The 13,505-nt window shown below is 46.0% G+C and overlaps 2 protein-coding genes across 3 annotated transcripts; one reads left to right on the top strand and one right to left on the bottom strand.

The window, feature by feature from the left end:
* The first annotated feature begins 2,003 nt into the window (after positions 1-2,003).
* Positions 2,004-9,274, top strand: LOC119302229 (myb-like protein L). 2 transcript variants are annotated; one of them, XM_037579262.1, is made up of 15 exons: positions 2,004-2,599; positions 3,199-3,578; positions 4,451-4,647; positions 5,142-5,303; positions 5,503-5,814; positions 6,135-6,293; positions 6,371-6,523; positions 6,682-6,861; positions 6,953-7,090; positions 7,186-7,611; positions 7,720-7,863; positions 7,967-8,068; positions 8,564-8,691; positions 8,780-8,918; positions 8,996-9,274. In XM_037579262.1, exons 1-14 carry the CDS (start codon positions 2,230-2,232, stop codon positions 8,791-8,793), a joined length of 2,865 nt encoding a protein of 954 aa, XP_037435159.1. In that variant the 5' UTR covers positions 2,004-2,229; the 3' UTR covers positions 8,794-8,918; positions 8,996-9,274. The 2 variants fall into 2 exon arrangements, with proteins under 2 accessions (XP_037435159.1, XP_037435158.1); XM_037579261.1 differs by having other exon boundaries at positions 8,546-8,691.
* Positions 9,275-9,369: 95 nt separating this feature from the next.
* On the bottom strand, positions 9,370-12,329 carry LOC119302230 (probable UDP-arabinose 4-epimerase 1). Its single transcript, XM_037579263.1, has 10 exons — positions 12,029-12,329; positions 11,657-11,784; positions 11,263-11,376; positions 11,062-11,169; positions 10,850-10,941; positions 10,623-10,764; positions 10,402-10,502; positions 10,177-10,306; positions 9,899-10,043; positions 9,370-9,813 (listed from the first exon to the last, which is right to left on the bottom strand). The coding sequence occupies exons 1-10, from the start codon at positions 12,090-12,092 to the stop codon at positions 9,572-9,574; spliced, it is 1,266 nt and encodes a 421-aa protein (XP_037435160.1). The 5' UTR covers positions 12,093-12,329; the 3' UTR covers positions 9,370-9,571.
* Positions 12,330-13,505: the final 1,176 nt, after the last annotated feature.

Here is a 13,505-nt window from a genome sequence, read left to right as displayed (position 1 = left end):
TAGCCTTCCCCAAGTTGCTTTCCACTCAAATCTTCTTTCCACCAAATCCAAATCCTGTGAGAGAGAGTTGAGTGCTGGGGAGACTATCATTTGAAGCACAAGAGCAAGGAGTTCATCATCAACACACCATTTGTTACTTCTTGGAGAGTGGTGTCTCCTAGATTGGCTAGGTGTCACTTGGAAGCCTCCGACAAGATTGTGGAGTTGAACCAAGGAGTTTGTAAGGGCAAGGAGATCGCCTACTTCGTGAAGATCTACCGCTAGTGAGGCAAGTCCTTCGTGGGCGATGGCCATGGTGGGATAGACAAGGTTGCTTCTTCGTGGACCCTTCGTGGGTGGAGCCCTCCGTGGACTCGCGCAACCGTTACCCTTCGTGGGTTGAAGTCTCCATCAACGTGGATGTAGGATAGCACCACCTATCCGAACCACGGGAAAAACATCCGTGTCTCCAATTGCGTTTGAATTCTCCAAACTCTTCCCTTTACATTCTTGCAAGTTGCATGCTTTACTTTCCGCTGCCTATATACTCTTTGCATGCTTGCTTGATATGTATTGTGAATGTTGAAATTGTGCCTAAACTCCAGTTAAACCGAAAAAGCTTAAAACTGCAACTTTAGCATTAAGTGTCTAATCACCCCCCCTCTAGACACATCTACTTCAAGGTCCTACACTTTCCTTTCACACCTACCGCACACAGCGCGCATGGCCGGGGCGGCGCTTGCGCTCGCGCGGTCAAAGCCGCCTCCCCCGTAGCTCCGGCGGCCCAAATCCTGCGGGGCCCGAGGCGGTGGCCGGAGACACGACCTCGGTGAGCTCCGACGAGTCCTCCGTGCCCAGCGTGCAGTGATGCCTGCTCCGCGTCGCCGTCCGGCCTTCTCCGCTTCGCCCCGCGCCGGCCCTGCTCCGCGTCGCCGTCCGGCCTCCTCCGCTCCGCCCCGCGCCGGCCCTGCTCCGCGTCGCCGTCCGGCCTCCTCCGCTCCACGCCGGCCCTGCTCGCCGCCTCGCGCCTGCCGGTTTCCCGCTCGCTGGCTGGTCGGCTGCCGCCTCGGGCACCCAGACCGCGCTGCCGCCTCAGTTGCCTGGACTGCGCCGGGCCGGCTCCGCCTCGCCTCGAGCTCGCCATTGGCCTTGCTCCGTCCCCCGCCTCGCGCCTGCACCCCGCGCACGCCGGCTCCATGACTCGGCACGAGTCGTAGAACCTCACGTGGATGCGCTCGAAGACCCCCGTCGAGAGCGTCGACGCCGCGAGCCTGTCCGGGAACGCGTTGCGCGGCGTCGCCGTCAGCCGCGGCGCCTCCCCCCCGCGGGCCTTGCGCCTGGCCAGCTCCCTCGCCAGCGCGTCGTAGTGCTCTGCCGGCCCGCCGCGCTCCAGGAAGAGGTCCACGCCGTCGAGCCGCGCGCGGCCGAACGGGCGGCGCACGCCCCTGCGCTTGCCGCCGAGGTAGGAAAACCAGAGGTGGTCGGCGAGGTCGAGCGCGGACCGGTTGGTCGGGAGCGCGTAGTCACGGCCGAAGCCGCCGATGGAGAGGGAGACGGTGATGCTCACGGACTGGCAGTGCCTGATGTCGCCCCCGATGCCGGCGAGCGGGTGGCCGGAGAGGTCGAGGCGGTACTTGCCGTGGCCGTAGACGTTGAGGAAGGACATGATTACCGCCGTGTAGAGGCCGGCGTCGCAGGCTTCCCTGAGAGAGCCCTCGTCCTTGTTCTGGCCCCAGAAGACGGTGAGCTGGCCGGTCTTCCCCGTGGCGGCGGCCGGAACGGAGACGGAGCGCCAGCCGGTTCGGCGGTTCGCGTCGTGGTGATGGCAGGGATACGTGCGTGGGGGGCGAAACGAGTGGATATTTTTTTGATCGCAGGCAAAAAATTTCGCCGGCAGCCCCAAAGGGCGATAAAAATGACTCCTGGAGGGCTCTACGGCTGGAGATGCCCTTAGTCCTTGTGTTGGAGCTACGGGCCCAGTTTTTAGGTATTGGGCTCAAATTTGTTTGTCTGCTGGAGGCGGTTCTGGCGTGCCTCCGCCTCCCCTCCCCTGTTCCCTGTCTCGCGGAGGATTCAAACCCCCTGCGACGGCATCGCCACCGAACGCGAGCACGAGACCGACCAAGAAAGGAGCGAGCGCGAGCACGGGCAGCCGCCGCCCCCTCCAATCCCCCGCCCTCCCGGCGCCGCAAAACCCTCAGTAAACCCTAGCGCCCCATCGCCACAACCGGCGCATCTGCCGCCGCATCCATGGACTTCTACTCCGACGACGACTCGGACCCCGATTTCGACGAGAGCCTCCAGGAGGACCTCGACCTGGTCCGCCGCTCCTGCATCACCGCCGGCGCCGACCCGGATGCCGCCGTCGCGCAGGCCTCCTCCTACCTCGCCGTCCCCGCCGCGACGACGACTACAGCGGCGGCGGCGGCAGCAGATGGGTCGTCGGACGAGGGGGACGAGGACCTCGCCCTCGTTCGCAGCATCCGCGAGAACCTCCACCTGAACAAGGCCTCGCCCTCCTCGCCGCGCCCGATCTGCGCCTGGCCGCCTTCCGACGCGGAGGATGACGACCTCGAGACGCTCCGCGCGATACAGCGCCGCTTCTCGCACTACCACTCCGGTGAGTCCACCCGTGATCCGCTTCTTCCCGCTTCCAATTTGGACGCGCCTGGTAATCCCTATCCTAGAAAGACATATAAAAAATATTACCATGAGAAACCTGCAGGCTGAATTTTGATCACATTTAATCATGAAATATTCAGTGCATTTCGTTTGGTATAAAAGAACCATCGGATTGCCATTATTTTCTTAGAGCATTTCTGATTTTGTACTGTTCTGAATTGTATGTAGCAATGATGTCTTTTAAAGGCTAGCAACTAAAACGTGCTGCATTTGTAGTGAATCATATACAGTGTTAACTTTGAATGTTAAACTATGGGCCGAGCTAACACAATATGTAGCGTTATCCTGTTAGCAGAATTGCAATGCATGAGAATAAACCATTACAAACTCTATGCTGCCAAATTAGATGCAATATATGGTTGATTTTCTGATTCACTATTACATGTAAGCAGAGCCCTGTTCTCTTGAAGTCACATGTACCAGTATATAATTGAAAACTCAACATATGCAGTGTTATCATAATTCTTGAATTATTTAGGAAAAAAGCTTATATGTCGATAGATAAAGGGGCCCTTAATCTTTATTTACGTACTGAAGGTACCTCCACTGGTCCACTGGAGAACATGAAAAACGAGGCATCAAAAGGAGGGGATGATGAATTTATTGCACATCGACCTGGTGAAGAGGATGTACAGAAGAAAGATACGAATGCAAACACTCAAACTGGGTTCCCAAAAGCTGCACTGTTGTTAGTGGATGCTCTCAAGAAGAACAGAGCATGCCAGAAGTTTATTAGAAGGAAGATGATTAACATTGAAGCAAAGATTGAAGTAAATAAGGATCTTAGGGATCGTGTCAAATGTCTTATGGATTATCAGTTAAGCTGCAGAAGATCATTTGGCAAAGTTTTGTGCCAGAAGGTGGATCCTCGTGTTAGATTGATTTCCTCTCAAAAACAAAGTGCACAATCCGCAAAGGTAATAAGTCAGTATTTACAGCTGTGTATAGTATGCTAGATGACATATACAATCACCTTATGTTATATAGAGCACTTGTAGCTTCTGTTGTTTATGTTCCTATTTGTTCTCTGAAAACGGCACATCGATATTAACTTCCATAAGAGATTTTTCTACACCTCTGCCTATTTCCTGCATAAGATAGTTGTAAATTCCTATATGAAAAGGCGAATAGGTTTCATATCCTAGTGCAAGTAGGAACGACATATGTTGGTGGCTGATGGTTCATGTGTCATATGTACTATTATTTTCATGCTCTCTTCAGGCCATGTTCCCTGGGATTGTTTGATTGGTGGAAATTCAAATATGAAATTGCATCCATTTGGATCTTCTAATAATCTTCAACAAAATTTGTATGAATGAGACTTGAGTATGCTTTAGCAGGGTAGATCTCTATTGTATAAGAAGCTAGAGGCTGATTTGCAATTATGTCGTGACAGCATTTTCAGCCATGTTGAGTCTGTTGACTAAATTACTTCAGATCCTTTTCTTGTGAGCATGTATGTATCTTGTGTAAATTTTATTGAATTGCTATTCTTTATTTTAGGATATTGAATTGCTATTCTATCACACTTAATCAATTTATTTATTAGATCAACTCTTAATGTATTGTTTCTATTGTACACGCACATATTCTTCCTCTGTTGGCCGACCATTGTTTTCCATTTCATAACGGAGAGAATGGTACACAAAAACCTACTAGCTCGCGGACCATGGAAATATAGTCACATATTGCTCTTTCATGTGCATGAACATGATTGCCAAGTGATTGTCTTTCTAGATTTTTAGGAACAGATAATATGGCACTTACAAAAGAGTATCTGTTCTTGCAGAATAAATATAAGATATCTGCATTACTTCTCGGCCCAGCTGAGAACCCTCATGTTGAAAAGTATAAAGCAGTTCTGAAGCAATTCCCAGTGTCGCTTCAGAAGCATCCATGGTCAGATGTAGAGAAAGACAGGCTTGCTAAAGGAATAAAGCAGCAATATCAGGAAACGTTAATTAAGGACTCGTTGAAGAATGGAAGGTTTGTCGAATTTGTAGACTCTTTCACTAATGTAGCATTTTCATCTTCTATTTCAGTCGTGAACTTTAAATCATGACTTAATCATTTAGTATCACATTGAACAAGCAATTGTCATAGTTTTATCAGTTATTCTTTGCTAATACTTGAAGAGTACCCCTTTTTAAGCTTCAAGGGCATTAAAAGTTCTGTCTAAGTTTGTAGTTCTTGTGTTTCTCCATTATGCAGTCTGTTTATTAATTACAAGACTATTTTCCATTTTTCTTTAATTGTTTCTATCAAAATGAATTCGATGGGTTTCTGACTGAACTATCTATAAATTATGAATTGACAGTCTTTAATCTCTATAGTTGTGCTACTGGGGTATTTGTTTTCCGCAAATTGAGATGTAGGTTTGATGCCAAACTTGTGAGTTCTAATGCAATTTGACTTAGTCTTCTGCTAGAAGAGTTGACATAAAATCTTATTCTGTTAATTGTTTTGTTCTGCTGTTCCAGTGGTGACTTCAGTGCTGTCGATATGGCTTATGCACTGACGAACACTGTGGGTAATTTTGAGGCGACTCCTGAGATTCTCCGGTCAGTCTTGCCATTAGTAAACTGGGACTATATTGCTGCTATGTACCTTCCTGGTCGATCCGGTGCTGAATGCGAATCGAGGTACTTCCCTCTAGAAGATATTTTTCTCTTCTAGCGAACGGAGCAATTTTCATTTCTCTCATTGTGCAGAAGCTTCATCAGATCTTACTCTGCCATCTTTCCTGATATTGTTATTTGACGTTTCTGCAGTATGTGTCTGTATCTGTGTTTTCAATTGGTCAGTCCTAATTCAAGAAATTGTAATTTTATTCTCTACTAGGTGGCTAAACCATGACGACCCACGGATTAATCACAACGCCTGGACTGCGTGTGAGGAGAAAAGACTTATACTAACTGTCCAAGAAAAAGGAATGCATAACTGGATTAATATTGCGGTTGCATTGGGTACGCAGAGAACACCTTTCCAGTGCCTTGCCCGTTATCAACGAAGTCTCAATCCCCACATATTGAAGAGGGCCTGGACAAAAGAGGAAGATCTTCAACTTGTAGCTGCCGTCCAAACTTTTGGTTGTAACTGGCAACTTGTATCAGCTAGTCTGGTTGGTCGCATTGGCAACCAGTGCTCTAACAGGTATTGTTCTTTGACTTGTCTTTCAGACCTACTATCGAACCTATGCAATTGTGCCTTCTATCAGGACACATAGTTTATCACTCTTTATCGTGGTTATCTTTTCAAATGGTATTTAATATTTTTCCTCACTAATTTTACATGTATAAATTATCAAACCTATGTGATTGTACTTTATATTATGGCACATCTGTTATCACTCTTTATTGTGGTTATCTTTTCTAATGGTATTTAATCTTTGTCCTCACTAGTTTTATGTGGATAATCTCTTACTTTCCTTGGTTGGTGTATATTTGACATACCTTACATCGAACTTACTATAGGTGGAGGAAAACACTAATCCCTGAAAGGAAAAGGGTGGGGAGATGGTCTGAGGATGAGGACAAGCGCCTCCTGGTATCTGTCAAGTTTTTTAGGTCTGGCAGCTGGAATAAGATTGCTCAGTTTGTTCCTGGCCGCACACAAAGTCAATGCAGCGAGAGGTAATGTAGTAGTTTTACCATGTCAGTTCAAAGTTTACGGTTTGATCGTGATGCTATTTTTTATCCTCATTAAACAGGTGGCGTAATGTTCTTGATCCGGATATAGATCATGGGGAATGGCGCCCTGAAGAGGATTCCAAGTTATTGGCTTCCGTCCATGAGGTTGGTCCGTGCTGGTCCAAGATTGCTGGGGCTATGATTCCTCACCGTACTGATAATATGTGCCTGAGGTAAACCATAAACCTATTCTCTTTCAGATTTTACATGATGTAATTCTGATGTGTTGCTTGAAATTTCAAATTAATAATGCATTTCATGATGGAGCTGCCCCACCAACCGAAGCAAGTACAAATTTTGCTGCTAATGGTTATTCCATTTGTAACTGCAGGCGATGGAAAAGACTCTGTCAAGATGAATTACCTTTAATTGTAGCAGCCAATCAAGTAAAGAAATCTATTTTTCAGAACAACTTTGTTGATAGAGAAACAGAGCGACCTGCAATTTGCCCGAGTGACTTCCCATCACTTGTGTATTCGAAAGTTGACAGGGGTGATGAGAGCACTGTGAGGTACAGTAATTTCAATTGCAATGCTTTTCAAACAATAAAAAAGAAGGTAGTTTTAGCTATGTTCTCTTCCTCATCAGTACCTATTTTTCAGTGATCAAGTCAAGAAACCTCAAAAACGGTCGAGAAAATCACGTGTGGATAACGTGCCACCTAATGACCCCTCGAAGTCTTCTGCTGCTGCTGCTGCTGTAAACATCACCAAGAGAAAATCAAGGAAAAAATTATCTGGGTATTGCTTATAACATTACATATGCTTTACTGTTGAATTTCACTCCCTTATGCCTGCTCAGTGCTCACATGTTTGTTTCGTACTTACTTTTACAGAAGTGGAGCTGAAAACCAAACTGGGGAGGATGTAACTGTGTCTGATGGTGTCAACAATTCCTCTAGGGGCCACAGCAAAGCTAGGAAGAGGAAAGTTACCACTGATGGCGATGTGGTTGTGCAAAAGAGAATGAGGGGATCAATCTCTGTTGATAACGAGCTCACCCTAGATATGTTTGGGGGCCCTATCAGTTTCAATAATGAGGCACTTACTAATCAAAAGAGGGACCCTACATCTGTTGGTAAAGAAGGCACAGCTAAGAAGAGAACAAGGGGCACTGTGTCTGTCGGCAACGAGGGAGCTGTCAAAAAGAAAATGAGGGGTTCTATCTCTGTTGGTGAGGGGAGAGCAGTCAAAAACAGGATGAGGGGTTCAGTCTCTATTGACAACCAAGGCAACACAACGAAAAGGAAGAGAGTATCAAGGTATAACATGGATCATGGCTAAAAAAATTACTCAATAGTATCTGACATCATCTATATCCGCTTCCTCGTAGATTTTCAGTGTCACCATGAGTCCTTTGTTTTGTATAGGAAATCAGCCAAAGGCAATTCAACAACAGATGGTGGGGTGAACGCTTGTGAGTTGGACCTTCCAAGTATGCCCTCTGAAACTTCTGCAGAAAGACACATTGATACTGGAAACACGAACAAGATGAATCGGAAGTCTACTCCAAGGTAGCTCATTCTCCAATTCATTTTTTTTGTGTGTGGGCGTATTTGTGCCAAATGTCAATGAGGTGATGTGTGTTGTCTAAGTTTATTGATTCCTGGTTTACAGACCCAAGCAAATAAACATGGCAGAAGGGACCGTCGATGAATATTCACGTCTTGCTGATTGCATCTCCTTTGCCCGTGGAAATGGAGCCAGCAAGAACAATAGGTACTTCAATTCGAGTTACAGCATAATATCGGTCATGTTTTACGAAAACATCCTGTAGTTTAGTTCTGGATGAAGCCCCATAACTCATTTTATTAAATCAACGTTACACTTGTACTTAATTGGTAGTTCACTTCATCCACATAGCTAACCAACAGGAACAAATGGTACTTAAAAATTGGAGGTATAGCAGTTCATATTTCCTGGGGGGAAAAGTCCTCTTATTTAGTTCGGGTTGAAGACCTATGAGCTATGACTCATTTTATTAAATTATTGTTACACTTTACTTAATTGATACTTCGTCCGTAAAGAAATATAAGAGCGTTTAGATCGTAGTGACCTAAACGCTCTTATATTTCTTTACAGAGGGAATGGCTCACATCATGAGCTCCCCTTTTTAGTGATAAAACAAATTAACTAGATGGATTGTTAGAGTCGGCCCAACCTGGCAAGCTTGCATCTGTAAATTTAGTTTTCCAGCTTTTTTTTCAATTGCAGTGCCATGCCGTTAAATAATGCCATACAGTCAGACGGGCCCTCAGGTGAAAACCTACAGGTGGCCATTTCTGCTCGACTGGATCCCACTTATGTTGAGCAGCTCACCGAAGACTCAAGTTGTCAATTAGGTACAAATTCTATATTCTTTTGTATCTTAATGCTACATTGTACAGTACTGACATAATTCGTTTATGGTGAATGCTTTTGTGATTGCAGATGACAACCATTGAGCAGTTTGGATTCTTCTCTTGTATAAAGAGGGTTTCCCTATGCGGCACAGTTTGTGACTGCAAATTGCAACATTGACCGATCTAACTTTCCGAAGCTAGAGAAGCAAGAAGATACGGGGGCAAAGGTAGTTAACATATCAAGCATGATTTTACAGGCTTAATTGAGGATAAACTGCTCATCAGTCATTTTGCTTGTGTCTAGGGAGGGGTTGGGCACCCAATCAGCTGAAGGCGCATCAACCTGGCTTGCCCCTGATGCAGTAGTTTGTGTTCATTTTCTGATTGAGTTGGCCAGAGCATCTCAACGCTCCATGTAGTAGGTGGTCTCTGTTGAGTAATTCAAGTGTGTAGTTCATTGTTGTTTACTTTTAAGATGCGACATCTCGTTGGTTGAATTTAAACAAAGGCTGCAAATTTGTACAAAACTGTTCAGATCATTATAATGATGAGCTGCCATTTGGATGCATTATTGCGCTTCTCACTTGTGCATGAACGGGTGAACTTATAATATTTACAAGTAACTGGTGAACTTTCACACTGGTATTTTGTCTACCATTGGTGCAGATGGACCTCGTCTGCATTTGCTGTAGAGTTCAGCAAAAATCTGGCCTGAGTTCATGAACTTAATAGCTGGCGACCATTACTGTTCAGTGAAAGAACATGTCGATATTTATAACGAACTGGTGAACTTCCCATATATAAATAAAATCCCAGGAATTGAACAAATGACCATACACGCTATATAAATTATGTGTAACTGCTATCTCTGTGAGTTGAGTCAAAAAATATATCGACCCGAGTCTGCATAGCCACTCCGGTGCTTCTTCTGCCATGTCCACGCGACCCTGAGGCTCTCCTGGAGTTCGGTGTGCTGGGCTGTCCAGTTTAGCTCGCGGTTGATCCTTGCGGGGTTGCTGTACACTTCGGCATAGTCACCGGGGCGGCGAGGGAAGTAGTCGACCTTGATGTCGACTCCGGTCGCCTTCTTGCAAGCCTCCACAAACTCCTTCACCGACCTACCTGGAAATGGAAAGATAAAAGAAAAAGGTTAACATCACCATCATTCATAACATGATATGTGATGATGATCTATTTGATGGCTTACCTCTTCCGGTGCCAACATTGTATATGCCAACTTTGCCTCTCTCTGCCTTGTTGAGCGCTTTCACGTGGGCATCCACCAGGTCGGTGACATCGATGTAATCTCTTACGCAAGTCCCGTCGGCCGTTTCGTAGTCGGTACCTTTGACCTGTGAAGAAAAGCAAGAACTTGGTAAGCAGTTCCCAAAAGGAACGAAGAAAAACGCGAGTATTTTTTCACCGCTAGCGGCAGGGATTCCAAAACGCAGCAGCAGATAAGTAGTTGATAGAAGATGTTGGTACCTTCAAGCCTGGGATTATTCCTAGTGCCGCGTCGAAGCACGCACCGGATATACGGCCATGCTCACGCAATTCGGGTGGTGGAGCCTCACCCAGCCTTCCTTCTGGGTCAGAACCGATGACGTTGAAGTATCTAAAAGATTCAGGATACTCACTCAGTTACCAAATGGTGTTAGGTGTTATGGTGCTAGATAAGGAAGTTCACAGTTGTTAGTAAGAGATACCGACCTCAGGATCATCACCGACATGTCTGATTTCCTCGACTTGGAGAAGTCCAAAATGATATCCTCTGCCATTTTCTTGGCCTTGCCATATGGGTTTATAGGAAACTGGACAAAAGGTTCAGTGAACAACTTCAGGAAAAGAAACATTTTCAAAGTTTACATGCCATGAAAAATTCTCAAACTTTCGGAAAGAAGAGGCTGCAGTCTGCAGAGGCCACAACTGACCTGGGGAGTTTCTTCAGTGATAGGCATCTTCTCGGGTTCCCCGTAGGTGGCACATGTGCTAGAGTAGATCAGGGTTTTAACATTGTGCGTCGCCATGGCTTCTAGCACAACCAAAGTGTTTGCAGTGATGTTATGATAGTACCTGTTCAAAGTGTTTCATTATCTTGTGCAGGTAGGCTAGGTAGTTGGTGAATGGATAATGCAAGATGACAAGCAAAGTCTAGTACCTCAGAGGCTCAAGCGTGCTCTCTCCCACATACGCGACAGCAGCGAAGTGCATGACGGCATCAAATGCATTCTCTGCGAATATTCTGTTAACCTAAGGACATGTGTTAAGGAACAAAAATGTTCTAAAACAATTTCCTCGCCAGGTTAACATAATTATTTATCTTTTTCAAATGAGAAGCAATTAGTACAAAAGATAAATATGTCAGGATACAGCTTTTGGATCGCCTAAATCAGCATGTATGAATTGCAATCGCCCAGGATCAGGAAACAAGTTCTGAAGAACCTTGACCGCCCCGATATTTCCTCTTGAGAGATTATCCTAAAGACAAGAGAGAGAAAAAAATGTTAGCATTCTGATGATGCTGAATTTCGACAAAAAACAGCAATGCACAGTTCTGAGTAAAGTACCGACCACAATGGTGACTCTGAAGGAGTCTTTGAGCAATCGAAGAGCCGCATGCGATCCTATGTAGCCAGCGCCACCCGTCACCAACACATGTGTTACTCCGAGTTCATGGATGGAGAACTGGGCACATCAGCATCACATGTGTGAAGATTTACACACGAGGCACACTTGAGTGAAATCGAGAATCGTAATAAGCATCATAAGTATACACAACAAAGTAGCGTGCCATTTCTACTGCATTGCTTAGCAGAGTATGATTTGAGTCAGTTTGCAGCTGTGATAATTAACCGAGCAATGCAGCATCTGTGATTGCAACCCCATGAGATGCAAACGGACGGGATACCAAGTATATGTATGCATGGTTGAGGAGATGGAAGAAGGGTACGGGCGGTTAGCATACCACGCTGGGAGCCTTCCTATGGCAGGGCGGCTGGGTGAGCATGACGACGCACATGGCCGTGAGGAGCGCGACCATGATGATCTTGCTGAGGTACCTGGAGTTGCGCTTCGGATCAGAGAAGTCCATGTCTGCGAACGCCACAAGTTCAGTTAGATGCAACGTCGTTTACAGACACACACGCACACACACCAAGCCTCTGCAACCAAGCAGATGGCCATGGAAATACCACGACACAAAGCTAAGCTAATGCAGGAGAGAGGGGAAACAAGCAAGCACCCCTGGTAAATTCATCACCAAATTAACCGAGTCTGAGAAGACACGGAAATCAAGAACAAGCTTTGATATGATGGAGTGTGAAATTAAGCGGCGCACCTGAGAAGGACCAAGATCTGGGCGCGGGCCTGGGCTGAGGCCTGCTCCTGCCGGTGGGCAGCATCTGGCGGCGAGTCTCCTCGGCTCAGAGATAGCCGGTCAGATCCAACAACCCTGTTCCAGGCTGCTCCGCCTTTACAGCGGAACAGAGAAAGGATTGCAGGGGAGGAAGGAAGGCGGACACGAGAAAAAGTAATGAGCTTTGTGACCGGGGCAGGGGAGGGAAGGGGCGTACATCCAATGGATGAACGAGTGAATCGTGGGAGTGGGAACGGAAAGGGAAAGGGAAATGTGGCGAGGATGCGGACGGCGGGCGGGCGGGTGGGTGGATCCATGGGATGGGATGGGAGGGCGCAGCAGGGAAAGCGAAGACGACAGGACGCGGAGAGTGATGAGGTGTCGTCGCGCTGCCGCGGCCGCCGCTGGGAGGAAAGATGGAAGGACCGTCAGAGAGAAAGAGAGGTGTCGTTTTCTGGCTACGCCAGTGACACGACGGATGTGGTACCACGTGCTCAAGTCGTTGCCTCGTCGGTGTCGGTCCAGTAAAGTCTCTATTTCCATGTTTAAATCTAGATAGAGGTTGCAGAGTTCACTGGAAGCAAATCTCCTTCAAATTTCTGGAAATGGGTACCTTTACCCTTCTAATCTCGGTTGTTTATGTTGAAGGACTGTGCTAACCACCAGTCGACTGGTGGTTAGCAACATATCCGCACGACTCCCGCTACACCGATTTTTTCATCCCTAGCGATTCTCCCCGTATCGCAGCTTTTTTACGCAAAAAAATCAAAAGAACGCGCACCGGAGTTGAACACAAGACCTCGAGCGTCCATCCCCAGCTCAACAACCACCAGATCTAACCCCTCATTGCAATTAAGTCATGCGTTTAGTATATATTTCACTACCATCTATAACGTCAGACAAGCTTCAAAAAATCTAACTCCTTATAGAATTTAAGTACATATTTGAAAGAGAAATTCGCCTCACAACTAAATTGAACGGTCGGACCAAATCAAATAATAAACTAACCAATTTTTGGACATTTGTTTATTATGTATAATAGTATAGGAAACATGCTTTTCCAGTGTTTTCCTTGGATTTCTGTACTGGACAGTTTTCGCGAACGGATATATGGTGTCTCCATGACCCTCATGTTATACTAGTTATCTAGAACTTATCGGGGGATGTTTCTACACTTATTTTAACTGAAACAAAAGTTATCGGGGTGTTTATATGTAAGTTATCAAATATGTGAGGTGTAAATTATTCTGCTATTTACACAAGAGTTATTGGGGTACATTTTTAATTTAAAAAATCCCCGATTTAAAATTATTAGGGGGCTTGTGCATAAGTTATCAGGTCTGTAATGCGTTATAGGTCAAACCATTTGTTTACTATTGACCACACCCCCCCCCCCCCTCAAAAAAATATGATATCATCTTAGATTATCCTTATTTCAAAAGTTCAAAATGTTTTATAG

This window comes from Triticum dicoccoides, chromosome 5A, assembly GCF_002162155.2.
Source record: "Triticum dicoccoides isolate Atlit2015 ecotype Zavitan chromosome 5A, WEW_v2.0, whole genome shotgun sequence".
Lineage (NCBI taxonomy): Eukaryota > Viridiplantae > Streptophyta > Magnoliopsida > Poales > Poaceae > Triticum > Triticum dicoccoides.
This window is presented reverse-complemented; position numbering and strand designations above follow the sequence as displayed.